At 43.8% G+C, this 21,382-nt stretch overlaps 1 protein-coding gene across 1 annotated transcript in view; it reads right to left on the minus strand.

Annotated features, from left to right (window-relative positions):
• aldh1a3 (aldehyde dehydrogenase 1 family, member A3) overlaps nucleotides 1-8,858 on the minus strand; it is a 109,404-nt gene extending 100,546 nt beyond the window's left edge. The window contains exon 1 of the mRNA XM_059952465.1: nucleotides 8,553-8,858. Coding sequence (XP_059808448.1) covers nucleotides 8,553-8,642 — 90 coding nt within the window. The 5' untranslated portion in view covers nucleotides 8,643-8,858. The remainder of the gene's footprint in view (nucleotides 1-8,552) is intronic.
• Nucleotides 8,859-21,382: the final 12,524 nt, after the last annotated feature.

Consider the following 21,382-nt stretch of genomic DNA (forward strand, 5'->3'; position numbering starts at 1 on the left):
CACCGTCGCCATTCCACGCACTCACCACTCTCTGCATAAAAAACTTACCCCGACATCTCCTCTGTACCTGCTTCCAAGCACCTTAAAATCGTGCCCTCTCGTGCAAGTCATTTCAGCCCTGGGGAAAAAGCCTCTGACTATTCACACAATGAATGCCTCTCATCATCATATACACCTTATAAGATCATTATAAAATCTTACCTAGTTTAAAGTTTCAAGGTGTAACTAAGAAATCATAATTATGTAACCATAATTATTAATATCAGTGGTTGACAGCTTTACAAAAATGCACCTATTTAAAATCTTATTGATTCAGGACATTTATCTGTGCCCAAGCAGAAAGTTCATGAACTAACTACTAAAAGAAGTCAAAGTATAAAGAAGCAGTCTTCAGTTCCTTAACTTCATGCAGTTTGTTCAATTTTTCCTTGTTTTTGTTAATCTTTGCCACATTTACAAAATATACTTTCTCCCGTCCACTAATCACGTATTGTTAATTCCTCCCACGGCTTCCGGTTCCACCTCTTCATATTGTGCCAAATCACCTCTCCTGGAATATCTGGCGTTCTGGATGAACCCATGTAGCCCTCTCTCAATGGCTTATTTTATCAGTACTGTGAAGGGATGGGTACTTGGCATGGAAAGATCCTGTTCTATTCTATACTCAAGAATAGGAGCAGGAGTAGGCCATCTGGATCATCAGAGCTGCTTTACCAGTTAACAGAAACATGACTGATCTACCTCAGTGCCACATTACCTGCCCTATTCCATCATCCCTTTAAAATTGTGCATGATACTCCACATGCACTCCCTCATGACCCAATATGCAAGGGAACACAGTTTATTTGAACAGATCTGAATCTCTCACCATTTAGAAAAAAATACTCAGCTCGGTGCTTTGCCACAAGAGGATAACCTCCCATGTACACCATCTGTCATGTTTGTTGACCACACCCTCTTTGTATGTCCGTGCTACTGAAGCCTCTTTTTATCCTCCTCTCATATTCCCACTTGGCTTTGTATCAGTGTACAGCAGTACCAGGACCCATCCAATTCCCAGCACATTTTCGTCAGTATCTGCTCTTTGAGTAATGGTTACAATTGCACAGAAGGTAGCCTCTTTGCCCATTTTATACCATGAGTTAGATATTAACTATTCTTAAGTATTCTTAAATAGCCACCACGTGTTTTTGCACAGATTTATTTGATCCAATGCTCATAAGTAACTCGTTATAATTATTAAGTACCTCATATTGCTTAATAATTATAACTAGTTACTTATGAGCATTGGATCAAATAAATTTGTGCGAAAACACGTGGTGGCTATTTCAGCTGGAGGTCCTACTTCTAATAAAACTCAGAGAATACAGATCATGGCACTTCTCTCCCAGGTGTTGTTTCTTTTGCCATCCATACTAAACCTTCAGATTTGGCCACATCTCTTTTTATTTCATTTATTGAAACATACCAGACTGTGAAGATCAGTCATGGGGGAAGCAGGATAAGGATATCCCACTTAAGGCTGAGATGGAGCAATTTCTTCTCTCAGAGGGTTATGAAACGTCGACTGTACTTTTTCCATAGATGCTGCCTGGCCTGCTGAGTTCCTCCAGCGTTTTGTGTGTTGTTCTATCCATGCTGGTATCCTTCCTGTACTCTTATCATGTTAAGCAGCCTCATGAGTGGCATCCTGTTAAAGGCCTTCTGAAAATCCAAGTAAACATTTGTGGACTCTTCTTCATCTATCCTGCCTGTTATTTCCTCAAAGAATTCCAACAGATTGTCAAGCAACACTTTCCCTTTCCATGCTGACTTGGGACTGTTCTGTCATGTGCCTCCAAGTACCATGAAACCACATCCTTAATAATTGACTCCAACATCTTTCCAACCACTGAGGTCAGAATAACTGGCCTATTGTTTCCTTTCTTCTGCCTCCCTCCCTTCTTGAAGAGTGGACTGATACTTGCAAATTCCCAGTCCTCCAGAACCAATGATTATTGAACGATCATTACTAATGCCTCCACAATCCCTTCAGCGACCTCTTTCAGAACCCTGGGGTGACCATCTGGTCCAGGTGACTCATCTACCTTCAGACCTTTTAGTTTCTCAGGCACCTTCTCCTTACTTTCCATTTGCTTCTTTTCCAAATCACATTGAATGGAGATCACAATAAAATCAATCAGATCTGTTCCTACTCCCATTGAGTTCAGAGGCTTAGTGCCACAGATAGATACAGCAGGGAAACAGGCCCTTTGGCCCTTCGAGTCTGTGCTACACATCAATCACACAATTACACTGATTCAAAACTAACCCCATCTTTTATTCTCCTCACATTTTCAGGAACTCTCCCCAGATTCACCTGCACACTAGGGGCAATTCAGGATAGCCAGTTACCCTTACAATTTCCATGCTTTGGCTGTTGCAGGAAACTGGAACACCCAGAGGAAACCCCACACATTACAAGAATGTGCAACCTCCACACAGACAGCACTACAGGTCAGGACTGAACCTAGATCACAATAAATCTGTAGGGAACTCTGTATCCTCCAAGGGGTCCACAACATTGTCGTGGTTTGGAGACTTGCGTGCCACAATGTCTCAGAGAACTATGCCAGGGCTTTATGCTTTGGCTCTTGGTCCGGTCAGCCATGCCAAACAGGTCAAAGGGCAGAGGCCAGACTAAGGGTGGTCCTCTGGTCCTCCAGGTTCAGGGGTTCAGTTCACGGCTAACAACCCTGACTGGTAAAACAAAACTGTTATAGAAACAGCAATGAAGAATCCTTCCACATCTGAGTGTGGTGGTATTGCTGATTCTCCACTCAGGATTTGCATCTCTGACAATATTAAAAACCACCAGGAAGCTTCAGACGTGATGAAGGAAGCCCTGAACGCCACCAGAGATGAAGAACCTTCACTACTTCACTGTCCCAATACACACCCAGCCACTGTCACAGTGAGTCCTACCACAGCGCAACTGCCCCGTTCTCCTCTCTTGCCTCTCATGTTGTATCAGGAACTGTTCCCATCAATTTTCTTCAGATGTGATTCAGAATGAAAATGCCCCAATTTGTCCTAATCTGGTCCTTTAATTGTACACGCAGAATCTATCCCACAATCAGTTTGGCCATGTTTGTTTTCCAGTTGCTCTGAGAGCTTTCACTGGTTCTGTATTAATGTGAGGCTGTTTGACTCCTGTCTCACAATGAATCACACAGCACAGAGACAGGTCCTTCACCCTACCGTCACACACCTATCTGTACTAATCCAATTAACCAGCACCTAACCAATAACTTTCTTCCCCTTGCTGTGAGAGTTTCAGCGAACCTGAGATAGTGTGTTCTGATTCCAACACCACTTGGAGAAAAAATTCTTGCTCAGGTCTTTAGCTACTTACCTTCAACCAGGGGGAGAGGGGGTGGTATGTGATACGAGACTCAGCAGTTAGGGGAACGGCCAGGAGAATCCGTGTCCACGAAAGAGAAGACCGGATGTTGTGTTACCTCTCAGGTGCTGGGGTCCAGGATGTTTCAGGGCAGCTGCAGAAGATTGTCAAGAGGCAGGCTGAGCTGCCAGAGGTCACGGTGCACAATGGTACCACTTACACAGATAGAAAGGGGAGAAGAGGTCCTGCGCAGTGAGTATTGGGAGCAGGTTGATGAAGAGGACCTCAGAAGTAGTAATATCTCCCTGCGCCACGTGCTAGTGAAGGCAAGAACAGGATGATGGTACAGATGAAGCAGTGGCAGAGAAAGAGGTGCAGGGGGCAGGGTTTAGATTTCTGGATCATTAGGATCTCTTCTGGGTAAGTTACGAATTGTACAAAAAGGACGGCTTACACCTGAACATTGGGCGGGGGGGGGGGGGGAACCAATATCCTTGGAGGCAGGTTTGCTCAAGTGACTGGGGAGGGTTTAAACTAAGTTGGCAGGGGAATGGGGACTGGAATGATGGGACTGAGGATGGGGCAGTTGGTATACAAGTTGAGGCAGTGTGTAGTGAGTCTGTGAGGATAGGGAGGCAGATCATAAGGCAAAACTGCAGTCAGTGGGATGAGCTGAAATGTAACAAGGGGGCAAAATCAAAAAAGGTGATGAATAGAGGTGTCATATTTGAATGCATTCAGTATACAGAACAAGTCAGATGATCTTGTAATGCAGTTGGGAGCTTAACATTCAAAGACACACATTGCATCCAAAGGACAGGAATGTAGGTGTAGGGGATGGAGTGGCTCTGGGGGCAAAAAATTAAATCAAATCCTTAGAACGAGGTGGTATAGGATCGGAAGATGTAGAATCCCTGTGGATAGAGTTAAGAAACTGCAAGTGTAAACAGACCCTGTTGGGAGTAATGCACATAACCTCGAACAGTAGCCAGGATGTGGGATACAAATTTCAATGGGAAAAAGAAAAGGCATTTAATAAAGGCAATATTACAATAGTCAACAGGGATTTCAATATACAGGTAGATTGGAAAAATCAGGTTGGTGCTGGATGCCAAGAGAGAATTTGAAGAATGCCTACGAGATGGCTTTTAGAGCAGATTCTGGCTGAGCCCACTAGGGGAAAACACAATTCTGGATTGGGTCTTGTGTAATGAAACAGATTTGATTAGAGAGCTTAAGGTAAAAGAATCCTTGAGAGGCAGTGACTATAATATGATACCCTACAGTTTGAGAGGGAGAAGATAAAGTCAGATGTATCTGTACTACAGTGGAGTAAAGGGAACTACAGAGGCTTGAGAGAGGAACTGGCCAAAGTTGGTTTGAAGGGGGCATTATCAGGGATGACAGCAGAACAGTAATGCATGAACTTCTGGGGGCAACTCAGATAGCACAGGATTGAAATATCCCAGAGATGAAGACACATTCATCTTGTTGGAGGGAGAAATGAGTGTAGTTATTACTGCTAAGGAGAACGTGTTTGGGAAGCTGAAAGGTCTGAAGGTAGGTAAATCATTTGGACCAGAGGTATTACATTCCAGAGTTCTGGAAGAGATTGTAGAGGCATTAGTAAGGATCGTTCAAGAAATACTAGATTCTGGAATGGTTTTGGAATTACTGGAAAATTGCAAATAGCACTCCACTCTTTAAGAAGGGAGAGAGTCATTCTAAAGGGAGTTGAGGCAACCATGAGTGACAAGGGAAGTCAAGGACAGCATAAAAGCAAAAGACAGGGCATAGCAAAAATTAGTGGGAAGTTAAAGGATTGGGAAGCTTTTACAAACCAACAAAAAGCAACTAAAAACCCACAAGGAGAGAAAAGGTGAAATATGAAGGCAAGCTAGACAAAAATACCAAAAGTTTTTTAAAGATATACTGTATAAAGAGTAAATGAGAGGGGAGAGTGGATATTGGGCCATTGGAGAATAATGCTGGAGAGGTAGCAATGGAGGAGAAAGAAACAGCAGGCAAACTTAATATGTATTTTGTGTCAGCTTTCACTGTGAAAGACACTAACAGTATGCCAGAAATTCGAGAGTGTTGGAGGGAGAAATGAGTGTAGTTATTACTGCTAAGGAGAACATGTTTGGGAAGCTGAAAGGTCTGAAGGTAGGTAAATCATTTGGACCAGAAGTATTACATTCCAGAGTTCTGGAAGAGATTGTGGAGGCATTAATAAGTATCGTTCAAGAAATACTAGATTCTGGAACGGTTTTGGAATTACTGGAAAATTGCAAGTAGCACTGCACTCTTTAAGAAGGGAGAGAGTCAGAAGAAAGTTAGCCTGCCTTTAGTGGTTGGGAAGATGTTAGAGTCCCATTATTATGGATGGGGTTTCAAGATACTTGGAGGCACAAAGTCAATATGGTTTCCTTAAGGGGAGTTGGGTGACAGAATTGATGGCTATGTGGCCAAGTTTGCATAGGATACAAAGATAGGCAGAGGGCCAGGTAGTGTTGAGGAAGCAGGGAGTCTAAAGAAGCACTTGGTCAGATTGGGAAAATGGACAATGAAGTGGCAGATGGAATAATAGTGTAAGGAAGTGTATGGTCATACTCTTTGGTAGAAGGAATAAAGGGGTAGACTATTTTCTAAACAAGGAGAAAATTTGAAAATCAGATTTGCAGAACACCTTGGGAGTCCTTGTGCAGGATTCTCTTAAGGTTACCTTGAAGGCTGAGTCAATGGTAAGGAAGGCAAATGCAGTGTTAGCATCCAGCTCAAATGAATTAGAATACAAGAACAAGGACGTGATGCTGAGGCTTTATAAGACAGTGGTCTGACTGCACTTGGCGTACTGTGAACAGCTTGGGCGCCTTAGCTAAGAAAAGATATGCTGGCGTTAGAGATGGTCTAGAGGAGGTTCATGAACATGATTCCAGAAATGAAGGAGTTAATGTTTAATATCCCTGGGACTGTACTCACTTGTGTTTAGAAGAATGAAAGGGGATCTCATTGAAACGCATCGAATATTGAAAGACCTAGACCGCGTGGGTGTGGAAAGGATGTTTCCTATAGTGGGTGAGTCTAGGACCAGAGGGCACAACCTTGGAATAGCGGGGCATCCATTCAGAACAGAAACGAGGAGGAACTTCTTTAGTCAGAGGGTGGCGAATCTGAGGAATTTGTTGCCACAGGCGACAGTGGAGGCCAAGTCACTGAGTATATTTAAAGTGGAGATTGCTAGGTTCTTGGTTAGTCAGGGCATCAAAGGTTACAGGGAGAAGGCAGGAGAATGTAGTAGAGAGGGATTATAACTCAGCCATGGAACAGACTCCATGAGAACATAAGAAATAGGAGCAGGAGTAGGCCATCCGGCCCATCAAACCTGCTCCGTCATTCAATAAGTTCATGGCTGATCTGACCATGGCCTAATCTCCACCAACATGCCATTTCCCCATAACCCTTAATTCCCCTGGAAGGGCTGGGTGGCCTAATTCTGCTCCCATGTTTTATGTCTACTAATGTTATACAACTATGCTCTGTGGAATTTTTTTTACTACCTATCTTTTCAATGCCTTTCACAATTCTGTATCTCTCTATCAGATCCACCTCTCCTCCAAGCAGTAAAAGCCCATTGTGTCCAATACTTCGTCATACTTGAAACATTTCATGCTAGGGAGGTCCAAGCCAGTGTCCTCTCACCACAAACACATTCTTTCTAAGGAAGGTAAGCCGAGTTCCTATTCAGTTCCTAGTGATCACAGGAACTTTCCAAATCTATTGTGCCATCACAATACTATTGGCGCTGAATCTGGACAAGTCATCAAGTACTCTTAACAAGCTTCTAGTAATGAACTACAGACAGTAGACTTACAGGTTGCACCATTGTGCGCGATTGAGCGTAATGGGCTACAGACAATTTTGGACACGTATCATAAATTACCATAGGAACAGCCCTCCCCAGCACGGACAGCATCTACCAGAGATATTGCGTGAAAGCAGCGTCTGCCAAACGCCTCCACCATCCAGGCCATGCCCTCTTCTCGTTGCTACGATCGGGCAGGAGGTACGGAAGTCCGAAGCCCCAAACCGCCGGCTTCGGGAACGGCTTTTGGACTTTCGTTGTTGGTCCGTCTTGTTGTGTGCATTTACTGTGAAAGCCCGCAAGAAAATGGATCCCAGAGTAATATACCGTGACATATCTGCACTTTGCTAAATTTACTTCGAGCTACTTTTCGACAACCGTTGGGTTCTCGAACTGACCCTATCCCAGCAATGTAACACCGCAGGCCCCCTCTTGCACTGATCTCTATTCACCTGTCTCTGATCGTGTGAAACAATACTTTAGTGCAAAAATTATTTCTTTCTATCTTGTACGATTTAGGCATCATGTACATTTTGCGTATTGCTTGAATGCAGGTGCCCGCGATGCTGCTAAAGGCTCGTTTCTCACCGGACTTGTGCGCATGACGATAAACTCAGGTGAAGTTGCCTAAATCTGCACTCGCTGTTCGCGACACCGGCGCATCGAGTTGAAACTCTCCAAACGCATTGGCATCAGTTCCTCCAGCTCCTCACGGGGAACCGAACAGGACGGCCCTGCCAGTATTTTCCCTGACCCTGCTATCCCTGCCCAGCCCAGATCCAAGATCCCGCTTGGTGTCTATAACGGTTTGCGCTGACCTTGGATCAAGGTGAACCTATCCATGACCGTTCCCTGCCCGCTCCCAGAAACGTTCGCCCTGACTCCGGGTCACCTCACATCCGCGGGTATCGGTTCCCACTCAATCTGAAGCGGATCGCGTCTGTTCGCATCTTATCTGCCGCCCCCCCCCCCCCCACCCCCATTAGTGGTAACCCTGACCCCGCACTAGCGACCCTACCTGCTCTATGTATCTTTCCACCGCGGTTCAGTTCTTTTCGGTTGATCCTATAACCAGGGATAAGGCAGCGACCTCCAAATCTGACCCCTGTTTCTGTTCACTCTGAATCCGGATCAGCCTAAACCTCTGCCTGTGCTCCCTACGCTGATCCAGATTAACGTGATGCCACGCTATCATACAATTAGACTGGATTCGGACCACCGAGGATCTGCCCTGTACTCCGGACTCCCAGCCACGCCGCTCACCAAACCCATCAGCCCTGGGCAGCGACCTGTTCTCACACACACCTTCGTGTACTTCACTCGCATGTTCTTGGCCGGCTTCGGCTGCTGCTCTCCGCCACTCTCCCCGTTGTCCATCACGCCGTTTGAAGCCATGGAACTCCGCCGTCCGACCCCTCGCTTCCGCCGCACAGTGCGACAAGCAGCAGCGAGCTCTCGGGGCAGTTGATGGCGAGCAGCCTTTAAGCACCGGGCTGCCGGCAACCGATTGGTCGGTCCCACCTCACCGAGCCAGTCCCGCCTGTTTAAAGTGACACTGACAGGCAAACTGCTCCAAGTTCATTCATCGCTGCTTCCGCTAAACACTGCCAACTAACAGAAGCATTTAAACAGTGGATGTGTATGCCAACGCGCCGGACATTTAACATCGCGGGGTAGGTGGGCATCTGGCTAAACCTCAACCATGCGCAAGTGTATAAAAGGTGCACAGGGTGAGTCCGCCTTCTCACCATCCCAACACCGCCTTTTCAATCAATACACAACTGCTGGAGGAACTCAACGAGTCAGACAGCACCTATAGAGAGAAATGGACAGTCCAGATGAAGAGACTCGACTCGAAACGTGGACTGTCCTATTCCCTCCATAGACGCTGCCCGGCCGGCTGAGTTTATCCGCCGCTTTTTAAGTTGTTCCAGATTCCAGCATCCGGCCGTCTCCCCTGTACCCACTGTGCCAGAATGAGCTGAGGAGAAGCAGGATTTCGGAAAGGGTTTGTCTCATTCCGAGGTGAATGTTCCGGCGTCCAGGTGCCAAGATCTACCTGCTGGAATCTCGATCTGCCCGAGACTTTCAGCGTTTGCGTTCTTGTGTCTGTGCGGGAATCTCTCACTCACTGCAAGGGGTTACCTCTGAGTCACTGACACTCATCCAGGTGAAATCCCTCGCTCTTGTCATTTCTCATCTCACGCTCGGGATCTCCCGGGTTCCTTCAATGCCGACTCGCCCATCGGTAAAACTTCCTCACACCTGTTTGAATACCTTAGAGGAAAAGAATCTCGCGGTCCGTACCGCTCAAGTTCAGGTTGTTCCTTGTCACGTACACCAGAGCGCGATGAAATTCCTCATAACATCAACAGTTCACGGAGTATAATAAATACAGCGACGGGCGCGAAAGCGCAGAGGTTGTACCCGGGGTGACAAGAACAGGGCGAGCAAAATGGGTAGGGTTAACAGTCTGAGAACACCGCACCACTACTGTGGAAAGGGGGCAAATGGTTCAGAAGTCTGATAGCGATGGGGAAGAAGCTGCGCTGGGCATCTGGGATTTCACGCCCCCGTGTCTTCCCACAGAAGGTAGAAGAGAGTAAGGGGAATGGGCCGGATGGGAGACATCTTTGACCTTGGAGACGGACTGGATGGAAGAAGTGACTGGCTGTGATGTGATGCTGAATGTCTGAATCACGTTTTCATTGGCCAAATCTACCTCTGTCAGAAACTCTCACTGTTCAAACCTCGGCCTGACAACCTTTCTATCCAAGATTCTCACTTCCTGGAGCTCACATTGCCCAAGCCTCGCACTGTCTGTATATCTCACTGTCTCTATATCTCACTGTCTGTATATCTCACTGTCTCTATATCTCACTGTCTGTATATCTCACTGTCTGAAGATCTCACTGTCTGCGTGAACGCTGACAGTTTGAATGTCTCTGCTCCATCTACATTTCTCAGCGTCAATGTGCAAACTTCGCATTGTCAGAACCTATCTCTCTTCTGCCTGAATTGCTGCTTCACTGTAGCTGTCTAGGGCACAGAGCAGGTTCACAAGGATGTTACAGGGATTGGAGGGTTTGAGTGATAAGGATGGACTGAATAGGCTGGGACTGTTTTCCCTGCAGCAATGGGAGCTGAGGGAGTGACTTTCAGAGTCTTACGGCATCACGAGGAACGTGAATAAGGTGGATGGCCAGGGACGCCGAAACTAGTAAGCCGCAGTTTTAACGTGAGAGAGGAAAAGTTTAAAAGTGATCTGGGAGGCGAGCTTTTCACACAGAGTGCGTGGGTACGTGGAATAAGCTGCCAGAGGAAGCGGTGAAGGTGGGTGAAATTAGAATGTTTAAAAGGAATTTGGATAGGAAAGGATTAGATGGACATGGGGCAAATGGGACTAGCTGAAGTAGACATACTGATCAACATGAAACAATTGGGGCACGGCCCCGTTTCCTTGCTGTGTAATGATATAACTCGACGACTCTGTTTGTTGTCAGGGATTTGGCATCTCCGGCAAGTCCGACATCTATTACTCGTTCCTGACTGCAGCTGAGTAGCTGGCAGTGAGCTGCCCTCCTTCTGCTGAAGATGTTCCCTCGGTGCGGGCGGGGAGGGAGATCCAGGAGTTAGAGTTGGAAGGCAACATGAAGATACTCCTCTGTGCCTGTTCTTCTTGGTGATCGAGTACAGGGTGTTTGGGGGGGGGGGGGGGGGTTGCTGTTTGAGTAACCTGGCGGAGTAACAGTTTGTAGGTGGTACAACCTGCCCGCCCCCCCCCCGTGAAGGGAATGAATAGAGGGGCACCAGTCTAGTGGGCTTCTTGGTCCCAACTGATGTAGAATTTTCTTAGGATTAATTAATGCTGTGCGTTGGAGGAAAACATTTCAACACAGTCCTGGCTTGCACCTCGTGGAAAGGCTTTGTGTTGTCATGGAGTGAGTCACTTGCCACAGGGTAACCAGCCTCTCACGCGCTCCTGTATTTCTGTGGCTGGTCCAGATAAGTTTCTGCTCAATGGACACCATTAAAATATTGATGGTTCGCGACCAAGTGATGGTAATGCAAGAGTCATTTGTTAGACTGTCCCTTATTAGAGATTGTCATTGTCTGGCACTTTTGTGACCCAAATATTACCAACCACTTATCAGCCCCTGGTTGTCTAGGTCCTGCTGCATGCAGGTATGGGCTACATAATTTGCTTTGGATGTGAATGGAATTGATCATTGTGCGATAATTAGTGAGCACTCCAGTTCTAACCTTAAGATGCATAGAAAAGTTCAAAGTAAAACTTGTTATCAGAGTGTGTGTATATACTGTATACTGTATGTATGTGTGTGTATATATATATATATACACACACGGTGTGTGTATTTCTCTCTCTCTCTCTCTCTCTCTTTCACACACACACACACACACACACACACACACACACACATATATATATATATATACATACACACACACATATATATATATATATAAAACCATATTCTAGTTTGAGGCTCATTTTCTTGCATGTGTTTACAGGAAAATGAAGAAAAACAATAGAATTTATGAAAAACTCTATATGGACAAACAACCTATGTGCAAAGGAAAACAAATTGTGCAAACACATTAAAGATATGGAGAACATGAGGTGTAAAGAGTTCTTGAAACTGAGTCAGTAGGAGCCTGATGGTTGTAGGATAATAACCATTCCTGATCCTGGTGGTGTGGGCCCTTGGGATTCTGTACCTCCTGCCAGACGGTAGAAGTGAGAGGAGAGCATGGCTTGGATGGAGGGTGTCTTTAATTATGAGTGCTGCTTTCTTGTGGCAACACTCCATGTAAATATTCTCAGTGGGGAGGGATTTGCATGTGATTGACTGGGCTGTATTCGCCACTTTTAGGAGACTTTTTCTGTTCCTGGTCATTGATGTTTCCATACCGGGCTGTGAAGCAACCTGTCAGGATACTCTCCACTGTGCATCAATTGGAGTTCGTCAAAGTTTTTGGTGACATGCAAATCTGCACACACTAGGAAAATGGAGGTGCTGCCGTGCCTTTGTGATGGTCCCAGACAGATCCTCTGATATGATAATGTCCACGAATTTAAAGTAACTGAACTTTTGATCGTGTTCTGTACTGAAACATTTTTGGAAGTCTATTTTCTCTACAATTTCTAAAGTTTTAAAAATTAATTTACAACCTAATAAATTGACAGTTTTATTTCTCCATCAGACCAACATGTAATTGCATTTGTTACATTATTGGCCAGAAGGGCTATTCTGTCGAAAAGGAAAGATGCTTCTGCTCCCACTTTGATACAATGGTTCTCTCAGGTGATGCTATGTCTTAGTTTGGAGAAAATCAGAAGTCAACCTTTCAATCCTCGATTTGATTTTGAGAAAAGGTGGGGTTCATTTGCCCGCTACTATCATTTGATTTCAGTTAATTAATATGGTTTTCTTCCGATTTTTTAAAGTGGATTTGAGTTGGTCGATTGATGTTTTTTTCTATGGAAACTTGTATGATGTATAGATCAGGGGTTGTGCTCCCGATGGATTTTATTTTGTTTGGTTTTTTCAGTTAGTAGGGGTTATTTTTTTCCTTCTTTTTCTTTTATAAAATGTTCTTAACACTTTATTTTCTGTTATTATTGATATATTGCTCAGCTTTGTTGATCAGTTATTTGCTAATTTAATTATTTATTGTGCATAATGACATATTGACTTAATGTTTCTTTTTGATAATCTTCAATAATAATTAATAAAAAGATTTTAAAAATGAAAATTAAAGTGACTGAACTCTGATCTCCTAACGACGCCTGACTGAGGGACCTTTGGTGTCTCCCTCCTGTAGTCGATAACCAGCTCTTTAGTTTTGCTGACATTGAGTGAGAAGTTGTTGTGATACCACCGAACCAGATTTTCAACCTTCCTTCTATATGCTGATCGATCATTATCTTTGAATCGGCTAGCAATGGTGGTGTTGTCAGCAAAAATATGGCATTGGATTTGAACTTAACCGTACTATCATAGGTATAAAGTGAGTAGAGCAGGGGGCTAAGCACACAGCCTTGTGGTGCACCTGTGCTGGTGGTGAGTGTGGAGGAGATGTTATTGTCAACGCCTACTGTCAGGAAATCAGGGATCCAGTTGCACAGGGAGTATTAAGACCCAGCTTAGTGTTGAATATTGAGTGGATGGTAGTGTTGGCACATGGCCTAGTTGATAAGGCATCGGTCTAGTGATCTGAAGGTCACTGGTTCAAGCCTCAGCTGAGGCAGCGCATTGAGCAAGACACTTAACAACACATTGCTCTGTGACAACACTGGTGCCAAGCTGCTTGGGTCCTAGTGCCCTTCCCCTGGACAACATCGGTGGCGTGGAGAGGGGAAGGCTTGCAGCTTGGGCAACTGCCGGTCTCCCATACAACCCTGCTCTGGCCTGCGCCCTTCCAAGGTGCAAATCCATGGAAGGATGCCTATTATTAGTGTTGAATAGTGAACTGTAGTCACCTGATGCACGCATCGCTTACTACCCAGATGTTCCGAAGCACCTGAGAGGTGCCAATTGACTTGTTCTGGCTGTAGATTCACAACAATAGAGTTATCACGTTGTGGGAGATGGGTGCTCTGCAGCTTAATACTGCACACCAGAGGGTTGATGTCAGACAGAAGAAATGCAGGAGTCTCTTGAACCCATCCTTCTCAGCAACCATTGTTTGGTGCTGAGTACTGCTGGGGAATATCGCTAGAGGTAAGTCCATATGGGGCTGAGGCTGAAGGTTGGGTGCAGTGATGGGTACTTATGGAAGCTGGAACATTTTTGGGCACCTCTGTAAGGCAGACAGGTCGCACCTCAATGGGGACAGGACCAATGTCCTTGTGTGACAATGCCGGAGAGAGTTCAACTGACTGACAGGACTCTGGGAACCTGACGGGAGATCAGGAGGGAGAAAAGCTAAGATGGAGATAAAAGACAGAGGCTCAGGTGAGGGGGCAGTTAGCAAGAAAGGAGGAAAGAAGGGCAAAATCAGGGATAATGAAAACCATAGACTCTTGGAACATGGCAGAATGGACAAATATAACAGAGTAATGAAAAGTGATAAGATAACGGCACTTTATCTGGAAGCAGGCAACCCTACTGAGCTGGCAACATAAACAGAAATAGATGGCATGATGTGAGACTGGGTTGGTTTGCTGATTTCCTCTCTGAGGGAGATAAGGTGCAAGGTGTTGAAGGCTGGAAGTGAATATTCAGAAGAACTTTGGGGGGGGGGGGGAGATTGGCAGAAATGAACCGGAAAAACAGTATCTCTGTCATTACAGGATGGGGTATCTGCAATAGTGAGGGATGATATTAACCTGTTGAATCACAGAAAGAATTTAGATTCAGTTAATAATCTGGTCAATGAGAAAACAACCATTAGTCTTAATAATAAAGACCGTTGAAAAAAGCTCAGAGAAAAAAACTTCAAACCAACCCAGTCTGGCCAGTAGATATCTACAGACTGACCACCCATCTCATGTGGAGACTTTCAAATGTCCTCAAGCTGCTATGTTTTATTGTTACCACTGCACTCAGACCAAGGAAGAGTATAAGAAAGGATTCAGACTCAGCACACCTATTTCAGTTAGTCTTCCAAATTCTTCCTGATAAAGTTGTGGGGTAGAGCTGTCCCACAGGCTGGTAAATCAGAAGTTTATTGAAGTAACACTCACTCTTAGCTTATGGACAACTCCAACACTGTAAGCTTGTCTCCCTGACAGCACGGATCTGACAGAGGAAATGACACTGTGGTACACAGATAGGGAGGAACAGCCCAATCTGAGAATGCTGAAACAGTCAGAATTATGTTTAACAGGATTTGCCGAGTTGGGCCCTTTATCTAAGAAAGGAGCTGCTGACATTGGAGAGGGTTCAAAGGAGGTTTACAGAAATGATTCCAGGATTGAAAGGCTTGTCATATGAAAAGCGTTTGGTGGCTCTGGGCCTGTAATCAGCAGAATTCAAAAGAATAAGGGGTGAACTCCGAGAATGCCGTTGAATGTTGAAGGGCAAACACAAGAAACGTCGACAGTGCTTCTCCCTATAGATGCTGCCTGGCCTGCTGTGTTCCACCAGCATTTTGTGTGTGTTTGTTGAATGTTGAAGGGCCTTGATATCTCCTATGGTGGGGGTGTCTAAAACCAGAGGACACAGCAGCAGAATAGAGGGGCATCCACTTAGAGCAGAGACAAGGAGGAAGCTATTTAGCCAGAGAGTGGTGAATCTGTGGAATTTGTTGCTACGGGTGATGGTGGAGGACTTCATTGGATATATTTAAGGCAGACGATGATAGATTCTTGATTGGTCAGGGCATGAACGAACACGGGGAGAAGGCAGGAAGGAGGTGGGGGCTGAGAGGGAAAATGGATTGGCCATGATGAAATGGTGGAAGAGAGTTGTTGGGCCAAATGGCTTCATTCTGCTCCTATATCTTATGCTCTTATCTTGGCTTCCACTTGGGATTCCTACCAGACTCTGGACAGTACAATTCACTCTAGAAGTGACCAAGAACAGCGCACACACAGAGGCAATGCATCCACCCATCGTCCCAGCTGGAGTACTGAAGTATTGAGTTTGCCCCCAAGTCAAGCCGTGCAGTTACACACTGGCAGCCACCCGACCATGCGGAAAATCGCCCGGCTGCTGTTCGGAAACACCAGTACAAAATCAAAACAACACACACTGAATGCCGGAGGAACGCCACAGGTCAGGCAGCACCAATGGAGGGGAACAAGTAGTCAACACTTCAGGCCAAGTCCCTTCATCAGGACAAGAAATGGGGGGGGGGAGGTTAGAGGGAGGAGCACAATCAGGTGATAGTTGATGCCGAGTGAGTGGGAAGGTTGGTGGGTGGGAGAAGGGGGTTGATGTGATAGGTGGAAAAGGTAGAGGGCTGAAGAGTAAGGAGTCTAATAGGACTATGAGGGAAGAGAAGGAAGAGGAGCCTGAGGAAAGTGATGGGCAGGCGTGAGAGGGTAACCGGAATGGGAATTGAAGAAAGAGAGAAGGGGGAGGGGTTAGTAAGTGCCGTAAGTTAGAGATAAAGATGTTCATACTATCTGGTTGGAGGAAACCCAAATGGAATAGGAGGTGCTGCTCTTCAAGAGTATGTCCAGGTTAACACTTGGAATATTGTGCAAATCTGGGAGGATAAATTTGCAATAGTCAAGTCAAGTCATTTTTTATTGTCATTTTGACCTTAACTGCTGGTACAGTACGCATCAGAAATGAGACGTTTTTCAGGACCATGGTACTACATGAAACAATACAAAAACTACACTGAACTACACAAAAACAACACAGAAAAGAACTACACTAGACTACAGACCTACCCAGGACTGCATAAAGTGCACAAAACAGTGCAGGCATTACAATAAATAATGAACAAGACAATAGGCACAATAGAGGGCAGTAAGTTGGTGTCAGTCCAGGCTCTGGGTATTGAGGAGTCTGATGGCTTGGGGGAAGAAACTGTTGCACAGTCTGGTCGTGAGAGCCCGAATGCTTCGGTGCCTTTTCCCAGACGGCAGGAGGGAGAAGAGTTTGTATGAGGGGTGCGTGGGGTCTTTCATAACGCTGTTTCCTTTGCGGATACAGCGTGTAGTGTAAATGTCCGTGATGGCGGGAAGAGAAACCCCGATGATCTTCTCAACTGACCTCACCAACCGCTGCAGGGTCTTGCGATCCAAGATGGTGTAATTTCTGAACCAGGCAGTGATGCAGCTGCTCAGGATATTCTTGACAGGTGGATTGCAGGGAAGGTTTAGCAGAGTAATTCCTGGAATGTCCAGTTTATCATACAAACGGACTCTGAAAATCAGAAAAAAATACTATAGATGTTGGAAATCTGAAATGAAAACAGAAAATGGGAGATTCTGGCCTGAAACATACTCCCTGTTTCTGTTCCCACAGACGCTGCCGGGCTTGCTGTGTGTTTTCTCTTGTTAGGTTTTGTGCGCTACTGAATTAATAAAAGACGAAACATACAAAATGTTTGGATGGCTTGAAAGGACAGAAGTAGGGTTTCACCCTGGCTAGCAATAACAACCCTTAAAGTAAGTGTCAGCCATTCAGGAATGAGATAAGAAGAAATTAGTTCAAATAGAGAACACAAGAAGGCAAGAAAATAGAAGTAGAGGTAGGCCATCTGGACCCTCCAGTTTACCACAGTATTCAGTATGATTGATCTTCTCTCCTCTTCTGCGCCAGGCCTACATCATCTTCAGCCCTACAATCTTTCAAACCTCAATCTATCTTCTCCAGTGATCTAGGCTGTACAACCCTCAAGAGATGCTGGTGGCCTATTCATCAAGTATAGTCAAGTCAGCTACTGATAGCTCTGAGTATTTTGGGAACAAAGAGAGAAATTAGAGCTTTGCTTTATTTGTCAAATTTGCTGTCCAAGGATTGTGGTGGGGGGGGAGGGGGTGCAGCCTGGAAGTGTCACCACGCTTCTTCACCAACGTCACATTCCCACAATTTACTAAGGCTTTGGAATGTGGGAGGAAACCGGAGCCCCCAGAGGAAACCACATGGCCACAGGAAGAGCATACCAACTCCTTATAACTGAGCCCTAATCTTCTGCTTGCTGCCTCTGTAGCATGTTCTGCTGCCCACCGACGCTACCGTGCCACCCAAGGGGTTGCTGAAGAAAAGCTGTGCTGAGTTGAACAATCAGTCATGATCTTACTCAGAGCTGGAGAGGGACGAAGGCCTACTTTATCTTTACTTTTCTGATTACTTATCTTCTAACATTCTCACTGCCCTGATTTCTCAACTTCTAAATTTCCTGTTCAATACCCAGGTCATTCACTCTCTGAACTACTCACTGACTAAAATCTTCAATTCATCTCCTGTACTACTTGCTGTCAAAATTATTTACCATTACTACCTATAATCTCTAGCTCCCAATAAACAGGTTTTATCCTATTTTACAATTGTTTTCCACAAACTTTCTAAGAGATTAGCCTATTTATTTTAACAAACAATATCATCAGCCTCTGATATTCAGAGTTCACTTGATTTTATAATCAATATCCATTATCTTTCAGTAATAAGCCTCCAGCAGATTTTACAAACAATATGATTGGGTTTTCAATAACTGTCTATTATCTGATTTAACAATCAATATCAGCATTCCATGATCAAAATCAACCCTTGTTACAATACTAATATGGGTCACTTTTAAATATCCAACTCCCAAATGATTTCAAAATCAATATCCATCAAGTTTTTAAAATCAAAATGTAATTGCAAATACCATTAATGATTTGCTCTCAATTATTTTTTCCTATCGTCAACTTCCAATAAACTGTACCTTTCTAATTTTGAAATCAGTCTTCATCAGCTTTCAATTAACTGTGCCAACACAATCTTAATATCAAAATCTGTCAGCTTCTATTAATCAGTGTGTATCCAATTCTATATAAAAAAATCATTGTGCATCTTATTTGAATAATAGGTCTTTTTCTGACTTTATACATTTATCAGCTTGCTATGTTATAGAATTAAAGGCAAGCAAGTTTCAATAATAATTCTCCATTTGTTTTACAATTAATATCCACCTGTTTTCAATAATCAGTGTCTATCAATTAACAACCAACATACATCATTCAGTAATGAGAATCGATTTGATCTTACGATCTACATTCATCAGCTAACAAATATCAGTGTCATCATATCTTACATACCTGCTGTCTATTTTTCCTGTTATTAACCCATTTTCACAAATTATCCTTCTGATTTAGCAATCAGTACCCTGCAGCTTTTAATAATTAGTGTTCACCTGTTTCACACTGAATATGATGTGATTTTCAAGTCAAGTCACTTTTTATTGTCATTTCAACCATAACTGCAGGTACAGCACACAGTAAAAAAAACAAGACAATGTTTTTCAGGACCATGGTGCTACATGAAACAATACAAAAACTAAACTGAACTATGCAAAAACAACACAGAAAAAACTACACTGGACTACAGACCTACCCAGGACTACATAAAGTGCACAAAACAGTGCAGGCATTACAATAAACAAGGCAATAGGCACAGTGGAGGGCAGTAAGTTGGTGTCAGTCCAGGCTCAGGGCATTGAGGAGTCTGATGGCTTGGGGGAAGAAACTGTTGCACAGTCTGGTCGTGAGAGCCCAAATGCTTCGGTGCCTTTGGCCAGGAGGGAGAAGAGTTTGTAGGGGTGCATGGGGTTCTTCATAATGCTGTTTGCTTTGTGGGTGCTGCATGTGGTGTAAATATCTGTGATAGCGGGAAGAGAGACCCCGATGATCTTCTCAGCTGACCTCATTATCCACTGCAGTGTCTTGCGATCTAAGATGGTGCAATTTCCGAACCAGGCAGTTCAGGATGCTCTCAATACAACCCCTGTAGAATGTGATGAGGATGGGGGGTGGGAGATGGACTTTCCTCAGCCTTCGCAGAAAGTAGAGACGCTGCTGGGCTTTCTTTGCTATAGAGCTGGTGTTGAGGGACCAGGTGAGATTCTCCATCAGGTGAACAGCAAGAAATTTGGTGCTCTTAACAATCTCTACCGAGGAGATCATAAGCTTTCAATATTCAATTGCCATATACATTTGAAATTAATATAAAACGGTTTTCAATAATCCATGTCTGATTTTACAATCAATATCCACCAATATTCAGTGATCATTCTCCAGCCAATTGACATTCAAAACACATCAGTATCAAATATTGTGGCTTTAAATAATTACTCCATCCAATATTAAAATCCATATCTATTAGCAATCTATAATCTGTGCCTATATAAGCTTGCAAATCAAAATCATCAGGTTCCAGTAAGGTTACAAACAATATCCATGTTACAAACTATATTTATCACTTTCAATGATCACTTTTCATATTATTTGAAAATCAAGATTCATCAGTTTCCAAAAAATTGTCTGTCCCGATTTTGTATCGGCTGCTTACAAGCTTGGTTAAATCAGAGCCCATTTGATTTTTCAATTAATATCCATCATTGATCAATAAACAATCATCGTGATTCCTTACAATATCCAATGGCTTTTTGAAATAAATGGCTAATTTTACATTGACTAAACTTCAATAATTAGCATTCATCTGATTCTAATATTAACACTTGTCAGATTTTAATAATTAGTGTATGATTTTACAATCAGTATCTGTTATCCAAATGACTTTACAGTCTCTTTCTATAGCATGGGTCTATTTGTTTGTACACCAACTTTCAGTAATCCATCGGATCTCACAATGAATTACTTCAGCTTTAAGTAATCCATGTCCATCACCTTGTGTAGATTAGTAACAGCAGCTATTTTACAATCTATTTTCAGTAAACAGCATAAATTTTTCTACAAAAAAATCCAAGCTTCCAATAACCTCCCATTAATCAATTGCACAATCAATATCATCATTTTACAATCAATGTTTTTGCTCTTTCAATAAACAGTGTTACTTCCATTTTATAATAAGCAGCAATTAATCTGCTCAAATCAGTATCCATATTCCCTTATAATCAATATCTACCACTCTCAGTGATTATATTCTGTTCTATTTGTAATCAATATCCATTAATTTTAAATAACCCACCTCCAATTCATATTAGCAATCTATCTGCTTGCAATGATTTGTGTCCATCCATTTCAGCAATGCTCATCGACTTTCAATGAATTGTGTATGCACTTTATGAAATCAAACTGGCAGTTTTTCAATAATATGCATCTGTTTACTGTTAAACACAAAAGAACCATGTACATCCCACTTTACAATCTAAAGCCATCAATTTTCAGTAATGTCACCTGATGACAATAGACAATAGACAACAGGTGCAGAAGTAGACCATTCAGCCCTTCGAGCCTGCACCGCCATTTTGAGATCATGGTTGATCATCAACTATCAATACCCGGTTCCTGCCTTGTCCCCATATCCCTTGATTCCCCTATCCATAAGATACCTATCTAGCTCCTTCTTGAAAGCATCCAGAGAATTGGCCTCCACTACCTTCCGAGGCAGTGCATTCCAGATCCCCACAACTCTCTGGAAGAAGAAGTTTTTCCTTAACTCTGTCCTAAATGACCTACCCCTTATTCTCAAACCATGCCCTCTGGT

The sequence above is a fragment of the Hypanus sabinus genome, chromosome 28 (genome assembly GCF_030144855.1).
Source record: "Hypanus sabinus isolate sHypSab1 chromosome 28, sHypSab1.hap1, whole genome shotgun sequence".
Classification (NCBI taxonomy): Eukaryota; Metazoa; Chordata; class Chondrichthyes; order Myliobatiformes; family Dasyatidae; genus Hypanus; species Hypanus sabinus.